The 24882-nt window shown below is 55.8% G+C and overlaps 1 protein-coding gene across 11 annotated transcripts in view; it reads right to left on the bottom strand.

Moving 5' to 3' along the window:
- SLC12A7 (solute carrier family 12 member 7) overlaps positions 1–24882 on the bottom strand; it is a 91070-nt gene that overhangs the window by 23183 nt on the left and 43005 nt on the right. For 4 of the 11 annotated variants that reach the window (XM_066375010.1, XM_066375032.1, XM_066374993.1 and 1 more), the window contains exons 2-8: positions 12545–12639; positions 11897–12019; positions 5819–5965; positions 4507–4561; positions 2655–2785; positions 1559–1800; positions 537–751 (exon numbers count right to left, since the gene is read on the bottom strand). In XM_066375010.1, the coding sequence (XP_066231107.1) occupies positions 537–751; positions 1559–1800; positions 2655–2785; positions 4507–4561; positions 5819–5965; positions 11897–12019; positions 12545–12639 (1008 nt within the window). Of the gene's footprint in view, positions 1–536; positions 752–1558; positions 1801–2654; positions 2786–4506; positions 4562–5818; positions 5966–11896; positions 12020–12544; positions 12643–17717; positions 17939–24882 lie in introns of those variants that run through there. The other 7 variants (XM_066375002.1, XM_066375021.1, XM_066375075.1 and 4 more) reach the window with 5 other exon arrangements.

The following is a 24882-nucleotide window of genomic DNA, read 5'->3' as shown; positions in this document are numbered from 1 at the left end:
CTGACCCATCTCTGCCCACCCAGCTCAACTCAGTAGAGCCCCCACGCTCCCCCAATACCTACTGTCATCACAGCCTCTGAGGGACATGTGATACTGATCTACCATGGGCAGGCAGCTAGGGACCCAGTGACCACGGCCTCAGGATGATTCCACTTCCTTTCCCGTAAAAGGGCAGGCCTCCCTCCTGGTATGGTGGGGGAGCCAGCTCCATTTCTCATCACAGAAGAACTTGGAGACAGGAAAAACCAGTCCCCACTGGTTAATTACTCTCCCTATTAACAGAGCTGCTATGAAGTCCTAAAAACGTAAAGATCAACTTGGGAGTCCCTGAACCGCTGGCCTCCACAACACGACATCCAAAACACGACATCCACAACACGACAACGGCCCCGGGGAGAGCCGGGCCAAGCAGGGGACCTGGCAGGTCAGCGCCAGGGAAGGGGTGGCACAACCGTGGGCTCTGGGCAGCAGGACAGGTTCCCAAGGACTGGGCTTTGGACAACTCAGCCCTGTCAACACCCCGGACACTCACTCACCCAGAAGAACCCCGCTGGCCACGCCGGGGATGCCCTGAATCTCCGTGAGGTTGTTCTGGGCAAAGTACTCGTCGCAGGTGGCGCTGGGCATGGAGTTGTTGCAGAAGAGTCCCCAGAGCGCGGTGGTGGTCGTCGTGCTGTTGTTGGTGGCGTGGACTTTGGCACAGATGTCAAAGCTGCGTCTTGATAACGTGCGGTTCCCCAGCAGACAGACCCTGGAGCGGGAGTGGGGCGTGAAGAGACATGTGGCTCCCGTGTGAGGGTACTTCCACCCCTTCTTCAGTGGCCAGGTGGAGGCTGCAGGGTCCCCTGTAAGCAGCTTCTGACGCCCTCCGTTTAGCATGACGGGAGCATTTGCATGAGCTGTGAAAATCAGTGTCTGAGCACGAGTCCAGCTCTCACACGGAGTGGGGCTAAGGGATGGTCTGTTCTGCCACCCTGTTCTGGAGTGCTGGACACAGGAACAAACGAGACTATTCCCACCCTGCAGCTCCCTTCCTCCAATGGAGACAGCAAAGCGCAGGAGCATCGAGGGGCCCCCTCCCAGGCCACTGGGCCACCTGCTGCCTGAAGGCCAGCCACACCACCAGCTCGCTCACTCACTCTGTGACCTAAGGCCACTTCCTTGTGACTTAGTGTCCTCATTCAAAAGGGGAACAAGAAAAGAACCCACTTGAGGGCTTTCATGGGGCCTAGGAGAGGAGGCCACGCCTGGGAGGGGAGGCGCTCAATGCTGCCTGACCGTCCTCAGGGCTGCCAGCCAGTCGATACACCCCTGGACCTTCACCAAGCCTCCTGTCCTGTCCTTGCAGATGGCTGGCTACAACAGCATCCTGACCGCTCACCCCCAACGCCAGTGAGGAAAGATAAGATTGCCAGACACACAGTGCCACCACCCCAGGCCCCACTGTCACAGCCACAGATGAAACCTGAATTACAAACTATGAAACGCTGCATCCTACAGACTGGATCCAGGCAGAGGGACCGAGGACCAGGGACCCCTGACAGAGGATGGGACTCACGGGACGTCTGGCGGGTCAAAGGCAGTCTTGATGACTCCAGCGTAGATGGCGAGGATGGACAGCACCACGCAGGCCAGGAACACCAGGGCCAGCTTGTTGACATACTTGACGCCCACGAAGACCACCATGGCCATGAGGACCAGCGTGCACGTCCCATACACTCGCATGTTGTGCAGCAGGGCCACGGCCTCCCCGTCTGGTGACTTGGCATGGACGATGGCTGCGCCAGGGGAGATGTAGGTCTGTGGGGGCAAAGCAGATCAAGAAGGGCAGCTTATCCATCCCTGCCTGGCAGATCACCACATGGGGTGAGGGACGAGGCCAGACACGACCTTCTGAAGGGGCCCCCTTGGGGGAGGCTTAGTGCTCCCTCCTTCCCCGAGGGCCCCCACATCACCAGAATGGATCTATAGGAAACCCTCAGGTACACAAAACACAGGTTTCAAATGGTGACAGACGGGGCACGATTCTGAGATGAAGTTTAGGACCCTTCACAGTCAGGCGGCATCGGAACACAAGGATCCCCCACTTCTCTAATTTAACAGAAAAGCAATGTTTTTCTACTAACAGGAACACACTAGCCTGGAGAGCGGTGCCAGCCCGGCAGTGTCCTCCCAGAACCAGACTGGGCTGGCACCAAGTGCGGACATCCCTGATAGATGCTCGGTGCATCCTGTTGGAGCGATGGACCAAGTGACCAGTGACTTAGCTCTAAGAAGTGGGTGGGGCCAGGTACAGGGACATGCAAACCAAAGCTCAGGGAGCACGCCACCCTGTGGCCCACCATCAGGAACCTGGTGTTTCTGGCAGCCACACCCTTGGTACCAGAGGACAAGGAAAGTTGAGAGTGAAGGGCAGGGGGCCCCAAAGACCTCGACCTCTGAGGGGTCTGGCAAACTAGGAGAGCACGTCTATCTCAAACACATGAAAAGACGGAGTACCTCAACTTCCAGTGTCAGGGGAAAACCTCCAGCAGAGGGGCCCAGAATGTTCGCCAGAGGACAGGAACAAGAGCGGAGAAGAACGGCCTGACAGGAAGCGCTGGCCTTGGAGGTGGCGCCCGGCAAGGGAAACCAGCCCGCAACAAAGCACTTACCAGAAAAATCTCAATCGTCCCCAAAATATACATGGCCCCTGCAAAGGTCGTGCCCAGATAGAAGCAGAGGCCCACGGCCCCTCCGAACTCTGGCCCCAGGGACCGCGAGATCATGTAGTACGAGCCGCCAGCTGCCAAAAAAACGCCAAACAATAAACAGCGGGTTAGGGACCAATCCGGGTCATGGTGAAAAACAGCCACAAGCAGGGGCCAGAGCCCATATGTCTGCACATTTTGACATAAGACCAACACCTCCATCCTCTTAACTTTTGCCCCAAAAGTCCTGAGCACCCAGGGTTGCTTAAGCATCATTTCTGTATCACTCCCAGAGTGCAGATGACACCCACGCCCCCTGGGTCTGTCCCTGGCTATTCTGTTAGACAGCTGAGTCCATGCTCAGACACTGACCAGGAGACCACAGCATGACTCAGGAATGCCTGGAGAATTGCTCAGGGCGTGTTCCTCTTCCTAAAAAGCAAACCTAAAAGCCATCAACCACTAGAATAATCTCTCCAAGCGAGCACACTGCACCCAGTCCTTGAGCACCGAGTTTCAGTGCCACCTCCAGCGGCGCGTCGAGAGAAGGGAGACTGGTCCCCATGGCCAGGCCGGCAGCCCCCCGGGGACCTCACGCTCCATGGCTAGTGGGAGCACGGCCTCGACACAGCTGCTGCTCTTTGTGAGGACCGAGACATTCTGGGGGAGGGGGAGCGATTCAAGGACTTGGGGTGCAGAAGAAGCTGGGCCCCACTTAAACACACACAGGCTGCACAAGCTGCAAGGGGACAAGGTGGCATCACTTCAGTCCCTTGAATCCAAGGAACTGCCTGCGTCTTTGCTCATGGGACAACACAGCCTAAGGTACAAACTGGGCACAGCACTGGCCTGCGTGCCTACCCGCCTTCCCTTCTCCGCCGAGCTCACTACCCTGCAGGCACTGCCCTCCCTGTACCAGGGCCAGGAGCTAAGCTGCAAAAGGGGGAAAAATAGCTGTGATTTCAGGGCTCAGATGCCAATGTGAAGCCCACGGGGAACAGCTCAGAGCCCGTCCCCTCTCCCAATTACCCCCAGCAGCCTCTCCTGTATTCCCATCCCTGGTCAGACAGTGTCAGAGGCAACGGGTAGAGGCTGTGGTGCTTTAGTTTTGTTGGTTTAAAAAAAAAAATGATGGTTTGTGAGAAATTAAACTTCAGGATCAAAGGGACCCATCCGGTCATAAAATGCCAGCCTCTTGTCCAGACAGCAAAGGCGTAAGTTTGACAAGAAAAAATCTTGGGTTTTTGATGTGGGTTCCTGCTCTGTGGAGCCCAATTGGTCTCTAAGCACTAGCGCAGGTGCTGGGGGACCAGCTGCAAGACCAGGGACTACCCTGGTCTTAGCAAAGCCCCACCGGGCCCTTGGGGGAAACACAAGAGGCCCCAGGATACCAGGGGCACAAGCCCTCAAGAGTCCACATGCAGGTGAGAGCCCAGAGCATCTCTGCCCAAAGACAGGGGTGGGGGGAGGTCACTGCCGACAGAGATTCTGGAAGGGCCTGGCCAGGTGGAGAACGTCCCCCTCCCACCCACCCACCAGACCCCTCTAGATGTGGAGAGCTCTGTGCTTGGACACAAATGACCAGCAGCAACCTCCAGGTGGGTATGGGCATGTCCACACTGGGTCTTCCGGTACAGGACCCCACTTCCTGCCTCACCCACAGCCACCTTGGGTGAAGGGCTAATGTCAAGGTCATCATCAGAATGAAAGTGCAGCATTACTAAATCCACAGCGAAGCAAAGCGAAGCGAAGCTCAGTTACTACCCACAAAAGAAAAGCTTCACTTCAGATGACCCAGCCTCCAGCACCTCCTTACCTGGGACCATGCCATTAGTGGCAATCGCACTCATCGAGATGGCAGTCAGCATTGTCTGCAAAAAGACAGATGTCCCTTTTAGAAGAGCACTTCTGAGGGCCACCCCAGCAATGAGAGCACAGCCCCAGGCCTGGGGTAGAGCCCAGCCAGCAGGCCCAGCTGCCCGCTTTCCAGCTCCTGATCACAAAGGGCTGCTGAGTAACGAGCAGGCGAAGCTTCAGACACTCAGGACTGCAGCCCCCAGCCTCACTTTCTCTCCCCCTTAACTCCCAAAACTGAGCTCCTTCATTTTGCCTAGAAAACACCTGCCTCAGGACCCTGTCTGGCACTGAAGGGCCAGCTTCTGCCTGAGTGCCCACCCCACATGGGGTATAAGGTGCCCACCTGCTCAGAAAGCAGCTATACCTGTAGGTTGGGGATTAACTATTTTACAACCTAAGCACCAGAAGGAAAGCCTAGAAAGTGAAGGACCAGGTGACCACAGTGACCAGGGCCCTGTCTGCCACCTGAAAGGCCCCACCCATGACCCAACTTGTTCTCCATTACGTGTGTGCCAGGCACGACTCCAGGTACTTCCCAACTCTTAAAGGAAAGAAACACGTTGTGACCCAGGGAGAATGCGGCGAGGTCTGGGCGCTGGGAAGCCTGGGGAGCAGGGGAGGGGCTCCTACTCATCTACACTGTTGGAATTCTTTAGATAGCCACCTCCAGGTGACAAAGGGTGACAGGACAGCTTAGTCACCCACCTAACAGTAAAGGAAGTAGGATAAAGTGCAGCCGGGGAAGAGGCGCTGAGGAGCATCCAGAGGGTAAACAAGATGCAACGAAACAGAAAAAAGAGACTATGGGTCACTAACAGACAGGGACACAGGCACAGAGCCGAGTGGTGGGTCTGTCATGCTGGGGTCTGGGGCTCTACAAGTCACCAACATGTGTCCTTTTCTATAAACAAGGTCCCTGAAAATGTCCAGATAAGTCCAATTGAAAGGAGACCTGGTCAAAGTGCAGGACTCCTGCGAATGGTGATGGTGCCCAGTTGTCCCCTGTACTTCTGAAAATGCAGCTAAATAAGACTCTCTGTGGCCAACGGACAGCCTGGTCATAGTCCCTAGGCCACACGCATTTTCCCTGTGGTCACACCAGTACCGGGGAGGAGGCCATCATGGGATAGAACCCACATGGGCAACCTCAGATTGAAACGCAGCGGACCCTGGAGAGCCCACAGTTGTCCACATGGTTTGGTCCTTGCGGTCCAGCTGCCACTGCCCCAAAGGCAAAAACCCCATGCCCAGGGACCGCCCTGATCACTCACACATGTGCAGCACATGGACACGATGAGGAAGGACTCCATGACGCCGGCCACGCCCACGATCCACGAAAAACGCAGGAAGAGGATCACGCCAAGAATGTTCTGCAGGCAGGGCAGGTAGACGCCGATGAAGGTGCCCATGCCTGGGCTCTGAGAGAGAGAACAAAGGTTCCAGGGAGGCCAGGCCTACACCAGGCGGGGGCCAGACTTCTGCCCCTCCCCCTCAGGATCCCTCCCCTGGGAGCCCCAGCCACACACCCTGAGGCCTCAGGAAGAGGTCCAAGGAACAGGAGGACAAGGAAAGAATCAAGAGGGAAAGCTTCAGCTGCATACATGGACCTTGACAAATGGCTGAGGGGAGACCATACCCCAGAATAAACTGAGGCTCCAGGAGATTCCAGAGCAGGACCCCAGCTGCCCAGGAGACCACATCATTGCCAGAAAACAGGGAGAGGAGCAGCCAGGCTGGGCCTCCCTCCCCTGCGAGGGGCATGATGGGAAGGTGGGAAAGTCTGGGCAAAGATGGGAGCAAGAGGCTCCAGGCTCTGTGCAATATGACTGCAGCTCCAGATTCTAGACCCTCAGGAGACCGCAGCACGAGAAGTGGGGGCCAGGAGGATTAGAGACAGTCACGTTCCCTAAAACCACATAAGACGCAGTAACAACAGCTCTAGGCGGAAATCAGCAATGTCTCAACCCACGTGGAGGAAGTGATCAGGGGGCACCATCGAGAGCTGAGGACTGGCCGCCCAGGCTCACAGTGCACACCCTTCCCCAAGCCTGCAACCACAGACAGAGAAACACGGCAGGATGTGGGATCACTGTGGGAGGGGTGGTGCTGGGAGGGTGTCTGACGGAAACGTCTGCCGGGATCCTGGAAAGCCCATGGGATGAGCAGGCCAGCCCAGAGGGAAGGGTGGCAGCACCGGGAGCCCACCAGCAGGCCAGCTCAGAGGGAAGGGTGGCAGCACGGCCGGGAGCCTACCAGCAGGCCAGCCCAGGGGAAGGGTGGCACGGCCGGGAGCCCACCAGCAGGCCAGCCCAGGGGAAGGGTGGCACGGCCGGGAGCCTACCAGCAGGCCAGCCCAGGGGAAGGGTGGCACGGCCGGGAGCCCACCAGCAGGCCAGCCCAGGGGAAGGGTGGCACGGCCGGGAGCCTACCAGCAGGCCAGCCCAGGGGAAGGGTGGCAGCACGGCCGGGAGCCCACCAGCAGGCCAGCCCGGGGAAGGGTGGCAGCACGTCCGGGAGCCCACCAGCAGGCCAGCCCGGGGAAGGGTGGCAGCACGGCCGGGAGCCTACCAGCAGGCCAGCCCCACACCCACCACAGAGGACAGACAAGGCCCAGGGGCCCCAGCACCCCCTTGTGACCTGTGACGATAGTCAGGCAGCACACTTAAGATTTGGGGACATCTAGTTGTAAAGAGAAGATGCTATTTAGTGGGGAAAATGTCTTGAATTTAGGTGAATTAAAAAACAAAACCAACCCAGGAAGCTTTCCTGTGACTGACAAGGCTGACCAAAAACAAGACCCTTGTGTGGTGGCTCAGAGTGGGGCTCCAGCCCTGGGGTTCATGAGGACACAGGCCAGCCCCAGCGAGATAGCCAGAGGGCAAACGCCCCAAGGAGAATGAGCTAAACCCCCATTAAAGGAAGCAGATGGCCTTCTGGGGGAAAATGGAGCAGTCAATAGACAGGAACCTGCCCCTGAGTGCAGACAGGACCACAGAGCCCCCACAGATCCTAGGACTGCGCGGGGAGAATGACCTAGAGAACAGCCTGCAGGGTGGGGAGCCAGGGTCAGAAAGCCTGCACACTCGGATCCCACAGGCGGCTCCTTTAACGCCTGGCCCCAAGCTCCAGCCACCGGCCAGTGCAGCCCCCGAGCCCCGCCCACCATGGGACACCTGTGCTTTCTGTGCAAGTATAAGTGGTTATGGGACTTACACGCAGGGTGGGCCTATTTCAACTGTATAAAGATGAAAATGGAAATGCAAACTGCCGGCTTCTATTTTATAATCTTAGCTAACATACGAAGAGATCAATAAGCCACAAGAGGAGGCTGAAACAAGCCCTCCAGTCAGAGTAGCTGGAACTCCAGGCCTCACGTGGGTCCGCCTGACCAGAGCCAGTTCTGTGCCCAGCGGCTGACATGGTCCTGAGTCACCCTGGAAGGGCACAGTGGCCTTCAATTCTCTCATAAAAGGCAGCTTTGAAGGATCCACCTGACCAGCTCTGAGGCCCTGGAGATGGAGCCTTGGGGGAAACAAACATCCCATCTCTGGGGACGAGCTCCTGTGTCTGGTCGGCCAGAGGGACAATAAGGGGCAGCCGCTCCTCCCGTCCCCGAGGACCTACACTCAGTCCCGAGTGGGATGACTAGATTCACAGCCACTGACACCTGCCCACCTGGCTACACAGCCCTGCTGAGGATCACGGGGTAGCCGCCCCTCCTGCAAGTGAAACCCAGTCCCGTTCTAGGTTCCGATCTGGCTGTGGGTCCCTACCACGTGCTTTGTTCAGATTCACCAGGCTGAACACTTGGGTTACATCTCAACAGAAACTTCAACGAGGGGTCTGGGCTGCATTTCTGTCTGTGCAGCGAGGACACCTGGGACCGGCTAGGCTATGCCATGTGGCCTGGGAAAAGGAGAAGCAGCAGGCGGAGGCCCTGGTGACGCTACAAGCTGAGACTGGGGGTTGGTTCCAGGAAGCAATTGGACCCAGGTCCCTACAGAAAAGCATCTGTTTCCTGGAGCAGTCCAATGTCTCCCTGGAACACAAGCTCCAGCAGACAGAGGGACAAATACATGCATGAACACGTATTTGTTCCTGCAGTGAAAACAGAGCAAGAGCCTGTAGTGAAAACAGAGCAAGAGCCCATGAAACCATAGGCAGTGCCCACGGCACCCGTCTGAAGCTGTCGTCTCCCATATGGCATCACCTGGGACTGGCATCTCCTGCTCCTTGCCTGGCGGGGGGTGGGGCAGTGGCTACATGAACAACCAGGATGGCCACAGGCTCCTGAGGAACCAGGACAATCATGGCAAGGAGACCAGGAAAGGTGCAGTCCAGACACAACACTGCTGTGAGGCCACTGTCCTCTGCTTAAGAGATAATCAAGGGCCCTGGCCAGTTGGCTCAGAGTGTTGGCCCAGAAATGTAGAAGCCCCAGGTTTGATTCCTAGTCAGGGCACATGGGAGAAGCAACCATCTGTTTCTCCACCCCTCTCTCCTCCCCTCCTGAAGCCATGGCTCAATTGGTTTGAGCACATTGGCCCAGGTGCTGAGGATGGCTCTATGGAGCCTCCACCCTAGGCACTAAAAATAGCTCTCTTGCGAGCATGGCCCAGAAGGGCAGAGCATTGGCCCCAGCCAGGGGTTGCGGGGTGGATCCCAGTCGGGGTGCATGCAGGAGTCTGTTTATCTCCCCTCCTCTTACTCAGAAAAAGAAGAAGAAAAAAATACAGGCAATCAGGGCTAGACATGGAGGCCACACCTCAGGTTCCCGTCTCTACTACTTCCATCCTGAACAAGTAGTTTTTCTCAAACACAAGAAGCAACACCCTCGAGTGTCAGGAAACAAGTGTTAATCCTGCTGGGTTTACAGTCAGAGGGAGGAGAAGGAAGAGGGCGTTGGCTTGGAGCCCAAGGGGCCAAGATCAGGCCAGACACAGACACAAGGGAGGCGCTTGGAAGGAAAGTGAGCAAGGCTGGGTGGACACTGAGCTCCTGGCACCTCGGCCCCAGCGCTGGCCTGATGGGCAGGGGACATGCTGGGGTGGCAAAGAGACGGGCAAGGAGGTGGCCATGGAGACCCCCTCCCACTCTGTCCCAGCTCAGCGTTGTGGGGGTCACTTAGTCATCCCACCCAGCAGGCAGAACACTGTAGAAAGCAACATACCCCTCAGGGAGGCCAGGGGCTCAAGCCCCCCATGGCCGTGTATCCTGCTCACTGGGGAAGAGCCTGGTTCACGAACCCCTCCCCTCAGAACACTGCACCCTTCCTGTGGTGTTCTCAGAGCCAATAACGGGGAAACTACCACTTAAAAGAGAAAAGCCAGTTTTCACTCTTCAGCAGGACAGCTGCAGAAGAGGTGACCAGAAGAGTAGAACTATTGCCAAGGCTTAGGGAATGCCCATTTCTGTCCCGATTTCAGGGGAGGCAGGAAGAGAGAGGGCCCATCAGGACCCCTGGAAGCTGCGGCCTACACTAGAGGGATTCTGCTAGTAGTTAAACAGGTTTTTTTGTTTGTTTGTTTTTTTAGTTTGTATCTTTGGTTTTAAAGTAATACAGACTTATTGCAAGAGAATTTAAAAACCAAAGAGAAGTACCATATTTCTCTATGTATAAGATGCTCCCATGCATAAGACATACTTTAATTTTGAGGCCTAAAATTTTTTTTAAATGTATTACATAAAGTTATTGAACTCAAATTTTATTCATCATAAAATTCATACAACTCCTCATCCCCCAAAAAAGCAGAAAATGCAAGTAAAAAAAAAAAACCAACTACAACCACTGTATAAGACGTACCCAGTTTTTAGACCCCAAATTTTTCAGAAAACGGTGTATCTTATTCATGGGGAAATACAATAAGTTAGAAACAAATAATCAGCCATCCTTCTCCCACAGAGACACACTCAACACAACGATGTGCACTGTGGCTTTGTCTGCACCCGCACGGACACCATCCTAAGTCTGGTTCTGGCCCAGAGCCGCGCACAATCACCAGCCCCCTCCATGGGCGTCTACACCCATACAGACACCGTCCTAAGTCCGGTTCTGGCCCAGAGCCGCACACAATCCACCAGCCCCCTCCATGGGCGTCTACACCCATACAGACACCATCCTAAGTCCGGTTCTGGCCCAGAGCCGTGTACAATCCACCAGCCCCCTCCATGGGCGTCTACACCCACACAGACACCATCCTAAGTCCGGTTCTGGCCCAGAGCCGTGCACAATCCACCAGCCCCCTCCATGGGCGTCTACACCCATACAGACACCGTCCTAAGTCCGGTTCTGGCCCAGAGCTGTGCACAATCCACCAGCCCCCTCCATGGGCGTCTACACCCATACAGACACCATCCTAAGTCCGGTTCTGGCCCAGAGCTGTGCACAATCCACCAGCCCCCTCCATGGGCATCTACACCCATACAGACACCATCCTAAGTCCGGTTCTGACCCGGAGCCGTGCACAATCCACCAGCCCCCTCCATGGGCGTCTACACCCATACAGACACCATCCTAAGTCCGGTTCTGGCCCAGAGCCGTGCACAATCCACCAGCCCCCTCCATGGGCGTCTACACCCATACAGACACCATCCTAAGTCCGGTTCTGGCCCAGAGCCGTGTACAATCCACCAGCCCCCTCCATGGCCGTCTACACCCATACAGACATCATCCTAAGTCCGGTTCTGACCCGGAGCCATGCACAATCCACCAGCCCCCTCCATGGGCGTCTACACCCATACAGACACCATCCTAAGTCCGGTTCTGACCCGGAGCCATGCACAATCCACCAGCCCCCTCCATGGGCGTCTACACCCATACAGACACCATCCTAAGTCCGGTTCTGGCCCAGAGCCACGCACAATCCACCAGCCCCCTCCATGGGCGTCTACACCCATACAGACACCATCCTAAGTCCGGTTCTGACCCGGAGCCATGCACAATCCACCAGCCCCCTCCATGGGCGTCTACACCCATACAGACACCGTCCTAAGTCCGGTTCTGGCCCAGAGCCACGCACAATCCACCAGCCCCCTCCATGGGCGTCTACACCCATGCAGACACTGTCCTAAGTCTGGTTCTGGCCCAGAGCTGTGCACAATCCACCAGCCCCTCAGGGGCATCTGTGTGGCGTGGTTCTTAGAAATTCTCCCAAAGAACCTCTTTCTACACGAATCCTAAAGGCAGCTCTGCTTGTTTTTTTAGGGTAGATTCCTAGAAACACATCCCTAAGAAGTAATGTCACAGGAAAATGGTAAGAGACTAAGGGTCCTATCATAGACAAACAGAGGGAAGGAGAGCAGCCCTGAGGGGGTCCTGGAAGGTTTCGGGGTACAGGCAGGTGGGGTACCTTGACCTCGCGCCTCCGGCTGTCCTCATCCTCCTCGTGCTCCACCACGCCCTGGCTCAGGTTGGTGTAGTTGGCCAGCTTGTTGAGGAGTGAGGACACCATGGGGTTACTGTCCATTTCCTCCTATTTGGGACCAAGACATGGAATTAGTCATGTGGATCCCAAACTAAAACAACTGCAAACTGACCAGGTCAATCACTCAGCAGAGCTCCGGCTATGTGGACACTCCAGAGAGCCCATTTCCAGGGCCATCTGGAGACCGGCTCTGCCCCTGGTCCTAAAGCCCACAGATCTGAACAGGGCCAACCAGCCTGTCACAGCAAGTCTGAAGTCAGGGGTCTGGGGCTAGAGATCAGGCTCCAGGCCACACTGAGCAGAGCCCCTCACCCAGCAAGAGGGGTCAGGGTTTCTGAGACAGCCCAGGCGCCAGCCACTCCGAGCCTCACAGAGGTACTGGGTAAGAGGCACACGGTGAAAGGCCTGAGGGACAGGACGGCTGCCAGCTTCCCCCTGCACAGCGTCCAGTCAGGCGGCCCAAACCCTCAGTCCACCCTGAGACTGGGGGGCATTGACACCACGGCCTCTTCACTTGTCCAAATTAATGTACTAGACTGACCCCTGCTTTTTGCAGGAGAAAGTGCAACTTACCTCAAAAAGTGCCATGTTCTTTCCTTCAAAGAAACTCTCTCTCTCCATGTCGCCATTGTTCATGATGGGGATATTCTCTCTTGACTGTCCATCTCCTACTGGGAAACAGTTCAAGTCAGTTTTGAAGCTGAAAGGAGATGGAAGCCACAGGGAACCAGGGGCATGGCAGGCCTGGGGCAGGGGGTATCTCAGAGGGGACCCCACAGCTGGGCCAAGCGCGGGGCACTGGGGACAGAGCGGGCGCCGATGAGAGCACGTGGCTCTGAGAGCCATGCGTCACCAGTCTTCCTCCTCTGAGCACATAGACATGCAGGTGGCCGGCCAACACCACACTCTGCCCGAGACCCCAAACCAGCGAAGCCCTCAAGGGTCCCGGCCCCTCGCACTGGCTGCAGAGAACTGAGAAGCCAGGACGGGGCACTGGCCACGGCACTGAGTGCTGCCAGGCCGGGCACGTTGGTGTCCTCCCTCAGCACAAGTCCTGAGCCACGGCACTGAGTGCTGCCAGGCCGGGCACGTTGGTGTCCTCCCTCAGCACAAGTCCTGAGCCACGGCACTGAGTGCTGCCAGGCCGGGCACGTTGGTGTCCTCCCTCAGCACCAGTCCTGAGCCACGGCACTGAGTGCTGCCAGGCCGGGCACGTTGGTGTCCTCCCTCAGCACCAGTCCTGAGCCACGGCACTGAGTGCTGCCAGGCCAGGTCCATTGGTGTCCTCCCTCAGCACAAGTCCTGAGCCACGGCACTGAGTGCTGCCAGGCCGGGTCCGTTGGTGTCCCTCCTCAGCACAAGTCCTGGGGGCCTGCGGCAGGCTCAGGCTGTCATCCACCACAGGAAGTGGGACAGGCCAGAACCTGGGCACCCTCCACCAACACAACACAACAAGCACGGAGCCACTTGGCAGCTACAGAAAAGTCCTTGGCAAACGCAGAAGAGAGCCAGAGTCCCATCCTTGCCCACCCAAAATCCAGGAGGAGAAGGCGGTGCTGGAGAATCGGACCCCTGTGTACCCCTCACATCAGTCTCCACGTGGGGAAGTCACACCGTCCTGGGTAGCTCGGGCAGACAGGCCAGGTCTGGGCATGGGTGGAGCCCCTGCGGTTCCCCCACCCAGCAGGCAGGATCCCCCAGCACACACAGCCAGGCTGTACTTCCTCAGCCACCAAGTTGAGCACTACCCCCAGAAATTCAGTGAAACAAGCTGGATGCCTCGGGGGGCTCAGACATGAGTATAGGAACCCCTGCAGAATGGCTCCCCCCATCATCCTGACAATAGTCTGACCATGAGAGGGGTCCATGTGCCCAGCAGGGGCATAAGGCCCCAGGCACGGGGCCTGGACACCTCAGTCTAGTCTGTCGAGAGGACAGAGCGGTCAGCAACCCAGAGAGGGAGGGTGTCCTGGTGTTGCTGAGCCCAGAGTCCACAGAGGGAGCAGTGCTGGCACAGAGGCACCCCCACACCTTCATCTTGGGGACGGGGGAAGGGGGGGTGTTCCTTGCCCTGAAGCCAAAACACAACTCATTGACAAAAAAGCACTGCTTGTTGCTTTCAAAGAACAGAGAGAGGGGCCAAGACATAGAAAACCTCATCTACAGTGAGGGACAAACAGGGTGAATCTCAACAATGAAAAAGCCAAGGTCGTGGCTACACAGCCAGTGCCCTGCCCGCAGGCACTGTGCCCCCCTGGACCCTGCATTATCCCCATACCCCCACAGAGGCCGGACCCCTCCTCCCCACCAAGAGCTTGGAGGCAGCAGAGCTCCCAGAACCACGGCCAGCCGGCAAGGGAGAGAGGGCAACCTCCTCTCCCCTACTTCCCTAAAGACAGCGGGCAGCCTGCAGCTTAAGGAGAACACAGTACACGAAAGCTGTCCACCTCAGAGCAGGGTCCGAGCAAAGCGGCGCCAACCCCGCCTCACTGCCCGGCACACTCCAGCCAAGGGCACGGGCAGCGGGAGGCAGATGCCTGTCCTGGGGTGCAGCGGCCGGGAAGGGAGGGGACCCTCCGCAGGCACAGGCTTCTGGCAGACGCCATGTCTGCACCCCTCCCCACAATGACCCAGACACTTTTAGACCAAACATACAGCTCTTTTTATATGGATAAACCTGCTCAACAACCAAATGGCCCATTAGTGGCAATTTGGTTTTAAAAATGGTTCACTATGTAATAACACTGCTATTACTTTAAAGGATAGGGGGCCGCATTTGCCATGAATGAAAGGTGCCCACGGTGAGCTGGATGAAGAGCGGGTGACACGGCATGCGCACAATAGGATGGCAGCCTCTGAAAGGGCAGCTCGAGGGAAAGTGGGGCTCCCTGTGGGGGCTGGGATCACAGACAATGACTTCTCTGTGTTGTTCTGACTTTTTAAAGCTCCCTATTGGAGTGGAGGGAGGGGGCTCAGGTAAAAAGAACTCCAAGGACAGCCTTCTGTTTAAGAACTTCAAGTCCCAATCCATCCCTTTCGGGTCCCACAGACCTTATGCTTCACTGGAACTCCTGGTGACAAATATCTTAAATGTAACTCCACCGACTACTGGCCTGTAACTTTCAGCACCAGGAAAAACCCTGCTCGGACAAGGGCCGCACAGAGACAGCTGGTTGGTTTTGTTCTGACAGCACTCTAAATCCTAACAAGCCACAGCAGCCTCATCTGTGGTCCCCCAACTGTGTGGAGCAGATCTCGCTAATGGTGACATAAGACATAGCCTGCAGGTGGCCACCTCGGACCCCACCTCCATGGCTGTTCTGTCAGGACAGCTTGACCCAGGTCCCCAGGCTATACCACAAGGCAGGCCACGGAGGAGCCCAGAGGACTCGGCCCAAATTCAATGTGTGAGCTCACTCCCAGATTCCCAAACCTAAGCCCTGACCAGATAGCTTGGTTGGTTGGAGCATCATCCCTAAGCACAATGGTTGCTGGTTCGATCCCTGGTCAGGGCACATACAGAACGGCTCAATGCCCCCCCCCCCAATTCTTCTCCCTCCTCCCGCCTCCTTTCTTGCTGAAATCACTAAATAAAACATTTTTTAAAAAGTCTAACTCCAGATTACAAAGCATGGGCCTGAACATGTGCTCTGAATTCAAATTGGAGAGAAAACCCACAGGGGCATCACTCTGACAGCAATCCCTGACACGGAGCCCTGGCCTATGGCACCCCAATACATTCGACCAGGGACGCTGATGCCACCCCAGAAGCCACTGGCTGGGGCACTCAACGTGAGCACATTAAGGGGCCCAGGAACAGGGACTGCTGGCTCCACCTATACCTCCTGATCTAAATCCTAGCCAAGTCCCCTAATACTGTGCCCACCAACCAGTAACTGCCACCAGTAAATCACCACCAGCACCTTTTTTTCTGGGAATATCAATTTTACTTTCCCAGTGATAAGGATCAATGGCCGACAGAGCACAGCTCCTGACAGTGTTTCTGGAGTGAATGGAAGATGCAAAGAGCTCTGTGTCTAGACCAGCCTCTACCTAGAGGACACTCGGGCTAGGCCCTGCCATGGTCGCCCTGACTCAAGGGGGACAACTGCTCCAGGAGAGAGGGAGGGGACGCAGCCAGTTCTAGGTCCTCCCTCTGACTAGCCAGCCTGGCCGCACGACCTTGGACAATGTCAAGCTCCTGGGTCTCATGTTTCTTATCTCTGGGGAAAGGCAGCCAATGCGGGAAGGGCCTTGCTGCGCAGCTCCCGCCAGCAGCTCCCCAAGAGTCCCCGGGCCTCCGCGAGGTCCCCCCTCAGCTCAGTGCCAGCCACAATTCCAGGCTGTGCACTGGGGGGGAAGCACAGGCCGGTAGTCGTGGCCCTCAGGTCTTGTTCACAAGTAAATGCTATCCATCTGAACCCTCCGCCAGCCGAACAGGCAGAACCACGTCCCTCCAGCAATTCCCCGTACTTAACCCCAGGGCCCTGACCTCTTTCCCAGGCATCTGTTGCTCACAGGGCGCAGGTGGCTCATAGACATGCCATCAAACAGGCACCAAACACACCCCCATCTGTCCGCTGTGATAAGGAACACCTAAGACAAGGTGTCCTGACAGAGGACTCGAAGGAAACTAAAAAGGTAAGAAGTGTCCCCAGAGCTCTCGGTGGGAGCAGAAAAGGAATAGGAACAACTTCTGTAGCTAGGTGAGCACTTAGTGACTTGCTTACATTGTAGAGGAGCCTCACAACAGAGGCGGAAACCCAGTGGAGTAAACGCCCCCAACCCCAAACAAAGAACAGGACAGGCGGGAGCCACCAGGGTGCATAGTGAGGAGGGCGCAGTGGGCCACTGGCTGCTGACCCCAGTACCTGGTTCCTCCTTTTGGGGGTTACCAAAGCAACACATGTATGAGGGCAGAAACGTACAAACACACGAAGTAAACAAAGGAGCAGGAGACAGCACCCTCAGCATTTGGGTGAATCCCTGCAGTCTGGCGACTGCCCCAGCATTTATAACCAACCATGTTTCCTCTTGTTAGAAGAGTTGTAAACCATTTTAGTCGCTAGTCCTTTAAAGAGAATACATCTCCCTTAAGTGTCCACTTAGTCCACCCTCAGGGGTGGTACCCAAAAGCACTCATGTGCCGAGCAGAATGACAGCCCATTAGGAGCCAATAAGCATCTCCGTGTGGCGAGCACCAAGCTGGAGTGCAACCGCAAGCCGGCAGGCCAGGAGACTGGGACCGGGCTCGCGTTCAGAAGCTCGTCCTGACACCACCCAGCAGTGCCTGTGGACACAGGGCCTCCGCTCCCTGTTGCCAAGGCCACCCCAGGCGCAGGGCAGCAACCTCTCCCAGTAGGACGTGCCCGCAAGAGTCTACTTCTCAACTCTGCTGCGGTTGAGACACTCCAGTAAAAATCAAACGCTTCTGCCTGAGAGACTCACCTGCATCTCTGTAACAAGGAAACATGATTAACATAGCGCCTGGATGGCTCTTACGATTCCTTGACTACCTATACCTCTAAATACACTCAAATTTCGTTTTCTATTTTTTAAGGAGGGATAGGTGACAAAGTTTGAACAAAGAAAACTGTGACCTCAAGACCCCCAGGGCCTGATCCTTTTCTACTGTGCATCTCAGAGGGCAGAGCAGGCTTCAAACCTCCTCCCGTTCCCCAGACACAACCCTGCGAGGCCCACCAAAGCTCTGGAGGGCGAGGGTCTTCCTCCAGCTAAGACCCACCTGAGTTTTGGGGAAGCCGCTCACCTGGGCTTGCGCCCCCTTCGTCACTCTGCTCATTCATGATGACAAAGACTGAGGACCAGCCCGAGCAGAGGAAACCCTGGGGCACAGGGGCTGGAGGGACAGGCCAGCCTTCCTGTGTGCTGGGCCCCACCAGCCATCCAGGCCCCAGGCTCCAGGCTCTAGGTGTCCTTGCTGCACAGTGGTGGCTTCTGATGAACCGGGATAAAGTGGAAGGCTGTGTGATGAGGGAGGGCAGGATCAGGTGTCCTGGGCCAAGCCAGCCCGAGGGCAGGACCCACACCTGCTGTCCACAGGCAAAAGCGCTCTCTCGGCAGATGACCCAGCCACAGTTAATCTGCTCTAATGGAAGAGCCAGTGTCTGCCAGGCAAATGTTTAATCACAGTTATTACCTTGAGGTCACAGGATTAACCCCAAACCATCCCCCAACAATGCTTCCTCTTCTGGCCCAAAGGTAAACCCATTTCTGACTCACATCCACATCTGAGGACTGAAAATTCACAATGGCCTCACAATTACAAGAATAGTTTTAAAATTTATTGATTCTACAATCTAGATGTAACTACCTGTTGTTTACTGCACAGAAAAACAATGTGCTAAGGTGGAAGGTCCTAATCCGGGCGAGCCCTCGACCACTCGCTCCAAAGCTGAGACACAAGAACACGTTATAGCCACATTGTCACTTTGCACAGAGAACAGGTGGGATTCTAATTCCTTAAGGAGACATGTTGGGGGAGAGGATTATGCCATGAAACCCGTCCCAGAAAGACTCCAAAACTGCCTCCCCTCCCTCCATGGTTTGGTACTGGCTTTTCTTGTCACTGAGAAAACAAATGAGTTAGGTTCTAAAACAAACCCTTTAGCCAGGTAAACCTGCAGAACCAGCGAGCATGAGTTTCACTGTGCTCCGTCTGTCAGCCAGACCACTGGAAACACCACCAGCCGGACGGCGATGGCACTTGAGGTGGCTGGGTGGGCTCCCATTTGCTGGAGCCGCCCCCAGGGGAAGGCTGAGCTGTGACTACATCACACAGGAAAGACAGAACCCAGGCGCAGACTGTCAGAACAGAAGGAAATTTTCCTTAAAATGGAGTAAACAGGAGACTTTATGGAGACCCCATGAAAACACGTAAGGAGTCCATCAAGTCATCCCTGACGTGGCAGCAGCGGGGGGGGGGGGCGGCATGTGTGCTCGCTGCGGTGCCCGTGACGGGGCCCTGCTGCAGCTGGTGCAGGCAGTGGATCCCTCAGAGACCGCCGTCAGAGTTCAGAACTCACCAGGACACCCGCTTGCGTCACATGGCCACAAGCCATTAGCATCTGGTTCACAAGGGCCTGGACTCCTGCCACTCAGTTAGTTCTGTACTCTCGATGTGCTCAGGCTAGACATTTGATTTTCTGTGACACAGTAGCCACTTCTTGTAATTAGTCTTTTTATAGCCATTAAAATGCATATTTAATGGTCTCACAGCAGAGGGTAGAAGTGGCCCAGTAGCCTGACTGTCCCAAGGTCATTGTACCAATGGCCTAAGAAGCATTCAGGGGTCCTGAGCCAAGGACACAAACACTAACCAGCTAATAATAAGTGGAAACTCTGAACACTCACCCACCACCACCTCCAGAGGCAGAGTGGATGTTGTCCCAGATGTGGGTGACCTGGGCAGCAAGACAGTGACAACTGGCTACAATACGGAATAAAACGAAGTCATAAAGTCATGTGCCACTCATTTTTTTTTAATTAAAAGGCTGTGAAGTGGACTGTATGACTCATTTCTAATTAGTAAAGTACAGTAAGAGAAAAAGGGCGATGTGAGTGCAGAAACCTGACAAACACACCTCTGCTAGTGACCTGCGTGGGCTGGGCCATGGTGATGGTGGGCATCCTTGACTTGATAAGATGAGAAGGACATGCCTTACCAGGCGGTGGTGCAGTGGATAGATCATCGGCCTGAGATGCTGAGGACCCAGGTTTGAAACACTGAGGTTACCAGCTTGAGTATAGGCTCATCTGGCTTGAGCATGGGCTCACCAGCTTGAGTATGGGCTCACCAGCTTGAGTATGGGCTCACCAGCTTGAGTATGGGCTCACTGGCTTGAGCATGGGCTCACCAGCTTGAGTGTGGGCTCACTGGCTTGAGTGTGAGATCACACACATGACCCCATGGTGGCTGGCTTGAGCCCAAAGGTCTCTGCCTGAGCAAAGGATCACTGGCTCAGCTGAAGCCCCCAGTCAAGGCACATATGAGAAACCAATCAATGAACAACTAAGGTACCACAACTACGAGTTGATGCTTCTCATCTCTCTCCCTTCCGGTCTTTCTGTCCCTCTCTGTCTGTCTCTGTCTCTCGCAGGGAAAAAAAAAAAAAAAAAAAAGATGAGAAGGACACACGCCCTCTGAGGGCTTCCTCCCCAAACCCACAGCCCCAGTCTAGTCATGAGGACAATCACAGATACACCCGTACTGAGTGCTTCCTACGTGCCAACTTCCTTAGAACCATGCAGCCACTGAAAACTAGGACAGACTGAAACCTGTGGCAGCCAACAGGACCCTAAGCAGCCATGACAGTTGAGTGCAGCGTGGGGTCTGGAGACAGAGAAGGACATCAGGGGTGAGGTGAGAGGGTGAGGGTCTGGAGTGCAGTAGGCAGTGGTGCACAGAACCGGCCCTCCATTGTGACCACCACAGTGAGTGCAGAGTGGACACCAGGACCCACGGGAACCTGCTCCACCTCCACGTTCCCCACAAATCCAGATCTACACCAAATGTAAAGTGCATTAAGTAAAAAGACAATTTTCATCTCAGTGGAGCCACAGAGAAAAAAATTAGAAAACCAAGGCCCAGAAAACACACAGACAGGTGCAGCTCGTGAAAGTCAGTACACCAGAGATTGTCATTCATAACCATTATGTTAAGGGATTGGTCAAGAATCCAAGAGACACCCTGAAACCACAGGGTAAAAGGCAGGTTGGCATATATTGATTAGTTGGCCAGCAGATTCTGCCTTTAGCCCAGCCTTAGGTGTCCTGGCTTTAGGAGCTGGCCTCACCTGTGCCCCACTTTGCAGCAGGGAGAGGAGCCCACTCCCTAGAAAAGCCCCCTCCCCAAGCCCCTGGCTCTGTAGCCCCAAGAATCAAAGGAAGCCAGCATCTCATACATTACTCCTCAACATGGCACAATTAGACCTTAGTGACTACACACACCTGCTGGTCCCTTCAAGATTTCAACGAAGTTCCAGTAACACATCTGCTCATAGCACCTTCAGATTATCTGTCCCCAGAGGTCCTAGCTCTGGACAGATGACACCCACTAGTCAGCAGGCCTGGCCCAGGCCTACGACCCAGAGCTGCAGCCCACCAACACCACAGACTAGCTTTCCCAGGAATAGACCAGAGATCCCAATCACAAACCCTTGCCATCCAGCTGAGTCTAGGGACATCTAAAACCATAGAGCAGCCACCAACACCCTGGGAAAGTGACCCCGTGACACAAAGAACACCCACCGCCCCAGAGAGTGCTCCCACCGCCCCAGAGTGCTCCCCCGCCCCCAGAGAGTGCTCCCACCGCCCCAGAGTGCTCCCACTGACCCAGAGAGTGCTCCCACGCCCCCAGAGGCTATCTCTAGTCTCTTTTTGTTCTGCCCTCAATCAATTTTCCCTGCGTCAGTTTTGATGTCCATGTTACTGGCTTCCTGAAACGCAAACTTAACCCCAGCACCGGTGAACATTAGTGACCAGGGATGATGCCAGCCCAGCAGAGAGCAGCTTCTTTCTCCAGGCCACACCTGAACTTGGTCACTCTGGAGACCACACAGAAGCTGCAGGGCACTCAGGCTTTGTGCCCCTGAGAGAAGTATATACGTCCTTGTCATTATTGAGCAAACACAGTTGAATCCTCTGCAGGGTCGGAGGGGAAAGCTCTCAGCCCAGAGAAGCAGGCAGGATCGTGGAACTCAGCCAAGGCTGCCCAGGCTCAGCAGCAAGGCGACGGCCAGCAGACTCACCTTCCTGCTGTTCCCTGGGAGCCTGACCCTGCTGTGGACATTGGTCAGAGCCTGTGTCCTGCCATGGCGTAGGAGCCCAGACCACGGTGGTCTGCTGCAGACACTGGGTCAGAGCCCGAGCCCTGCCAAGGGCAGCATTCCCAAGCAGGCCCCAGTGCACTGTGTCCTCCTCCACTCTCCAGTTACAACCTCCACCCTCCCTCCACCTCCACACACAGTCTCCCCTCCCTGAGCGAGCCAGCACATTCCTCCCCCACGCCTTCCTCATTCAGCTGAACGTGGGATTTCACCACTGTCTCTACCAGAACGGCTCCTCAGGGAGCAGCAGAGTGACCTCTGAGGCTCAGAGCCAGATGCGTTCCCAAGGGTCAGCTGGCTAGGCTGGACCAACATCGGCAGCCATTCCCCGTTTCTACCACCAAGCACAGGCGGTCTGCCTAGCACGGACACTGCGGACCACACAGGGGCCCGCAGCAAGGCTCAGGTGACGGGGGAACACGTGGTCTTTCCATGAAGCTGCAAGGCACCTCCAGCAGAATGGCGTCCTCTCTGGTGACTTCGCGGTGCATCCCATCAGCTGGGCCCCAGAGGCACCCCGCAGCCACTACCCCAGTGGCCAGTACTCCTCGAACTGGTTAAGTGCTGGCATAAAGTGGTTTTAGGTTCCACAATCCAAACAGTTAACTAATGACCCCTGGCCCTTGCCCTTTGCCCTCCATGCTTTTCAGCCAGGACCAAAGCTGGGACCTAAATCCAGCAGCTGAGCAATTGAGACTAGCAAGGTGCCCCTGGGGCTATGCATTCAGGCCAAACAAACATGAAAGCTTGAGTTTGAGTTCCCACTTTTTTAACAGCAAGTTTCTGGCTAAAACAGAAATGCCTTCTGCGCTGAAAACAGAGGAAACATTGAGAGGATGAGAACCACCCACTGTGCCCTGAAGCTCTTTTCCCTCCAGTGCGTCTTTGGGAGGGCTGATGAGCCTTCCCCTTCCTCACCAGGGCTTCTAGGAAAGTATATACAAGAGTCCTCTGAGAACACAGCTGCCCAGCCTGCGAGAACAGGGTACGAATACGGGACAGCACCCCGTGCACAGAGCACACCTGGTCCCTTCAACTGCACCTCATGCAAAGGCCTGCAGTATAACCACTACCTCTCACGAAGAGGACCTGCTGCTTCCCAACGTCCAGGTTCTTTGTGAACCTCAAGTGAGCAAATTAAACCTTTTTCCTTTGCACTCAACACCTGTACCCACCCTGCCTGACCTCTTCCAATGAACAAAGCCTGTTACTTAAGACTAATGCAATGGTCTGGGCAGCAGTGTCCCAGGCCCATGGACGGGAGCTCCAAAGTATGAATGGAAGCCATGGCTTATCCCAATACCAGGCATCCCCCTCACACACAAGACTGACATCCACGTGCGCCTGGCGTCTAGCTGGACATCCTGCTTGGATAGGCAGGGAGGCCCGTTGACACTAATCTCAGAGGCTTTCCACTAGGACACAGCTCGCACTCCTGGAAGCATCAAAAGCATCTTGCTGCCAGCAGCGCTGTGACACCAGGTGTGAGTGCCCTTGTGGGCTTGATGGACTGGAGCCCCCAGGCTTGCAGCGCAGCCTTAAGTTAAGCCCACCTGGATGCAGGTGTGTTCCTCTCGCTCTCTCACTAACTTGGCACATACCCCAGGGCTCCTCATTGTTCCCCACGGTGCCCACTGGCAGGGAGAAGGGTCTCATGGGGAACAGTGAGGAGATGTCAGGAATTCTGAGGGAAGAGGTCAGGAGGGCTTCAGCTGCTGGAGGGAAGCATCACCTTTAAAACGGGACCAGGGCCTCCACTCTCAACTTACTTATCACTCCATGCAGGGCCCTCGGGCCCCTCTGTCTGGACAAGACCCCACCTCTACTACATTTTCAAATCTGAGACTCACACAGTCTAGAAAGCAAAGACAGTGCCAGTGCTCAGCTACCAAGAGGCACTGACACAGAGTAACAGACCAGGAGCAGCTGTGAAGTTCTGGCAAAGGAGTCAGACACACACGTGCATGCACACACAAGCATACAGACACATACAACACACACATATGGGGGCATACACAAGCACACAGACATGCAGAACAGAACCACACAGACAGATGTGAGTACGCAAACACACATAGATATACACAGCACACACAAAACATACAACACACATTAACAGCCTTGTACAGGCACACATACACACACTTGTGCATGCACAAATATACACATGCATACACATACACAATGTGCACATGGGCATCGCTGGGGACCACAGCTCTGAGATGTTCTCCTGGGAGGAATATGTCCGCAGTGCCTTTGTCTAAAGGGCATCTCCTCTCACCCCACCGAGGGAAATGACAGGCCCTGGGGAACCACATTCCCAACACCCACCTCATTCACACGGCTGCTTGCTGCTCTTGGACCAACCTCTCCCACCCCAGGGGCCGGCAATAGGCAATCTGAGGGGGCTACGCAGAGCCCCCACCAGCCCCCTGGGGCAGCTCCCATTACCGACTTGGCTCCTGTCTGGCTGTGGTCAAGTCCCTTGGTTGGAGGGAAGAGGAAACCTAAGAACAACCTGGCGCTTCTCTCCTCTGATTCCTGCTCAACTCAATCCCTCCCCAGTGACCATCCTCCAAGCCTTCGAGAACCCAGGCCCAACTCACAGGCACTGTGAATAGACAGAGCCCGGGAAACAAGAGATCAGGGTGACCTCTAGGACAGGCCAGCTCTGGGGAGGGAGAGTGAGGCACAAGGAGAACTCAGGGGTGGCCTTGGCGTCCCCTAGGGCCTCACATCACTCTGAGGTGGATGTGCCCACTCGAGCAGAGGGTGACACAGACGTGGCTGCGTGGTGCACCCCCACCTCGCAGACGGCGCCAGGCCGCAGCCACCGTGCTGGCCCAGGGCACGGCCTCCGTGTGAGTGCCCTGACAGGCTCCACGTCAGCATCACACAGCCAAATCGAAAGAGGTTCTGACGCTCAGTGGTGAACACAGGCCCCGGGCGCTCCTGGCTCTCCTTCCAACAGAGACCCCAGCCTGTGAGTCCCGCCGGGCCAGGCCAGGGGCGACTAGACTTGAGAATGACCCAGAACGCAGGAAACCAATCTGCTGCCTGGAA

Source organism: Saccopteryx leptura, chromosome 1, assembly GCF_036850995.1.
Source record: "Saccopteryx leptura isolate mSacLep1 chromosome 1, mSacLep1_pri_phased_curated, whole genome shotgun sequence".
In the NCBI taxonomy this organism is placed as follows: Eukaryota; Metazoa; Chordata; class Mammalia; order Chiroptera; family Emballonuridae; genus Saccopteryx; species Saccopteryx leptura.
The sequence above is the reverse complement of the archived record's forward strand: the minus strand, read 5'-3'. Positions and strand labels throughout refer to the sequence as shown.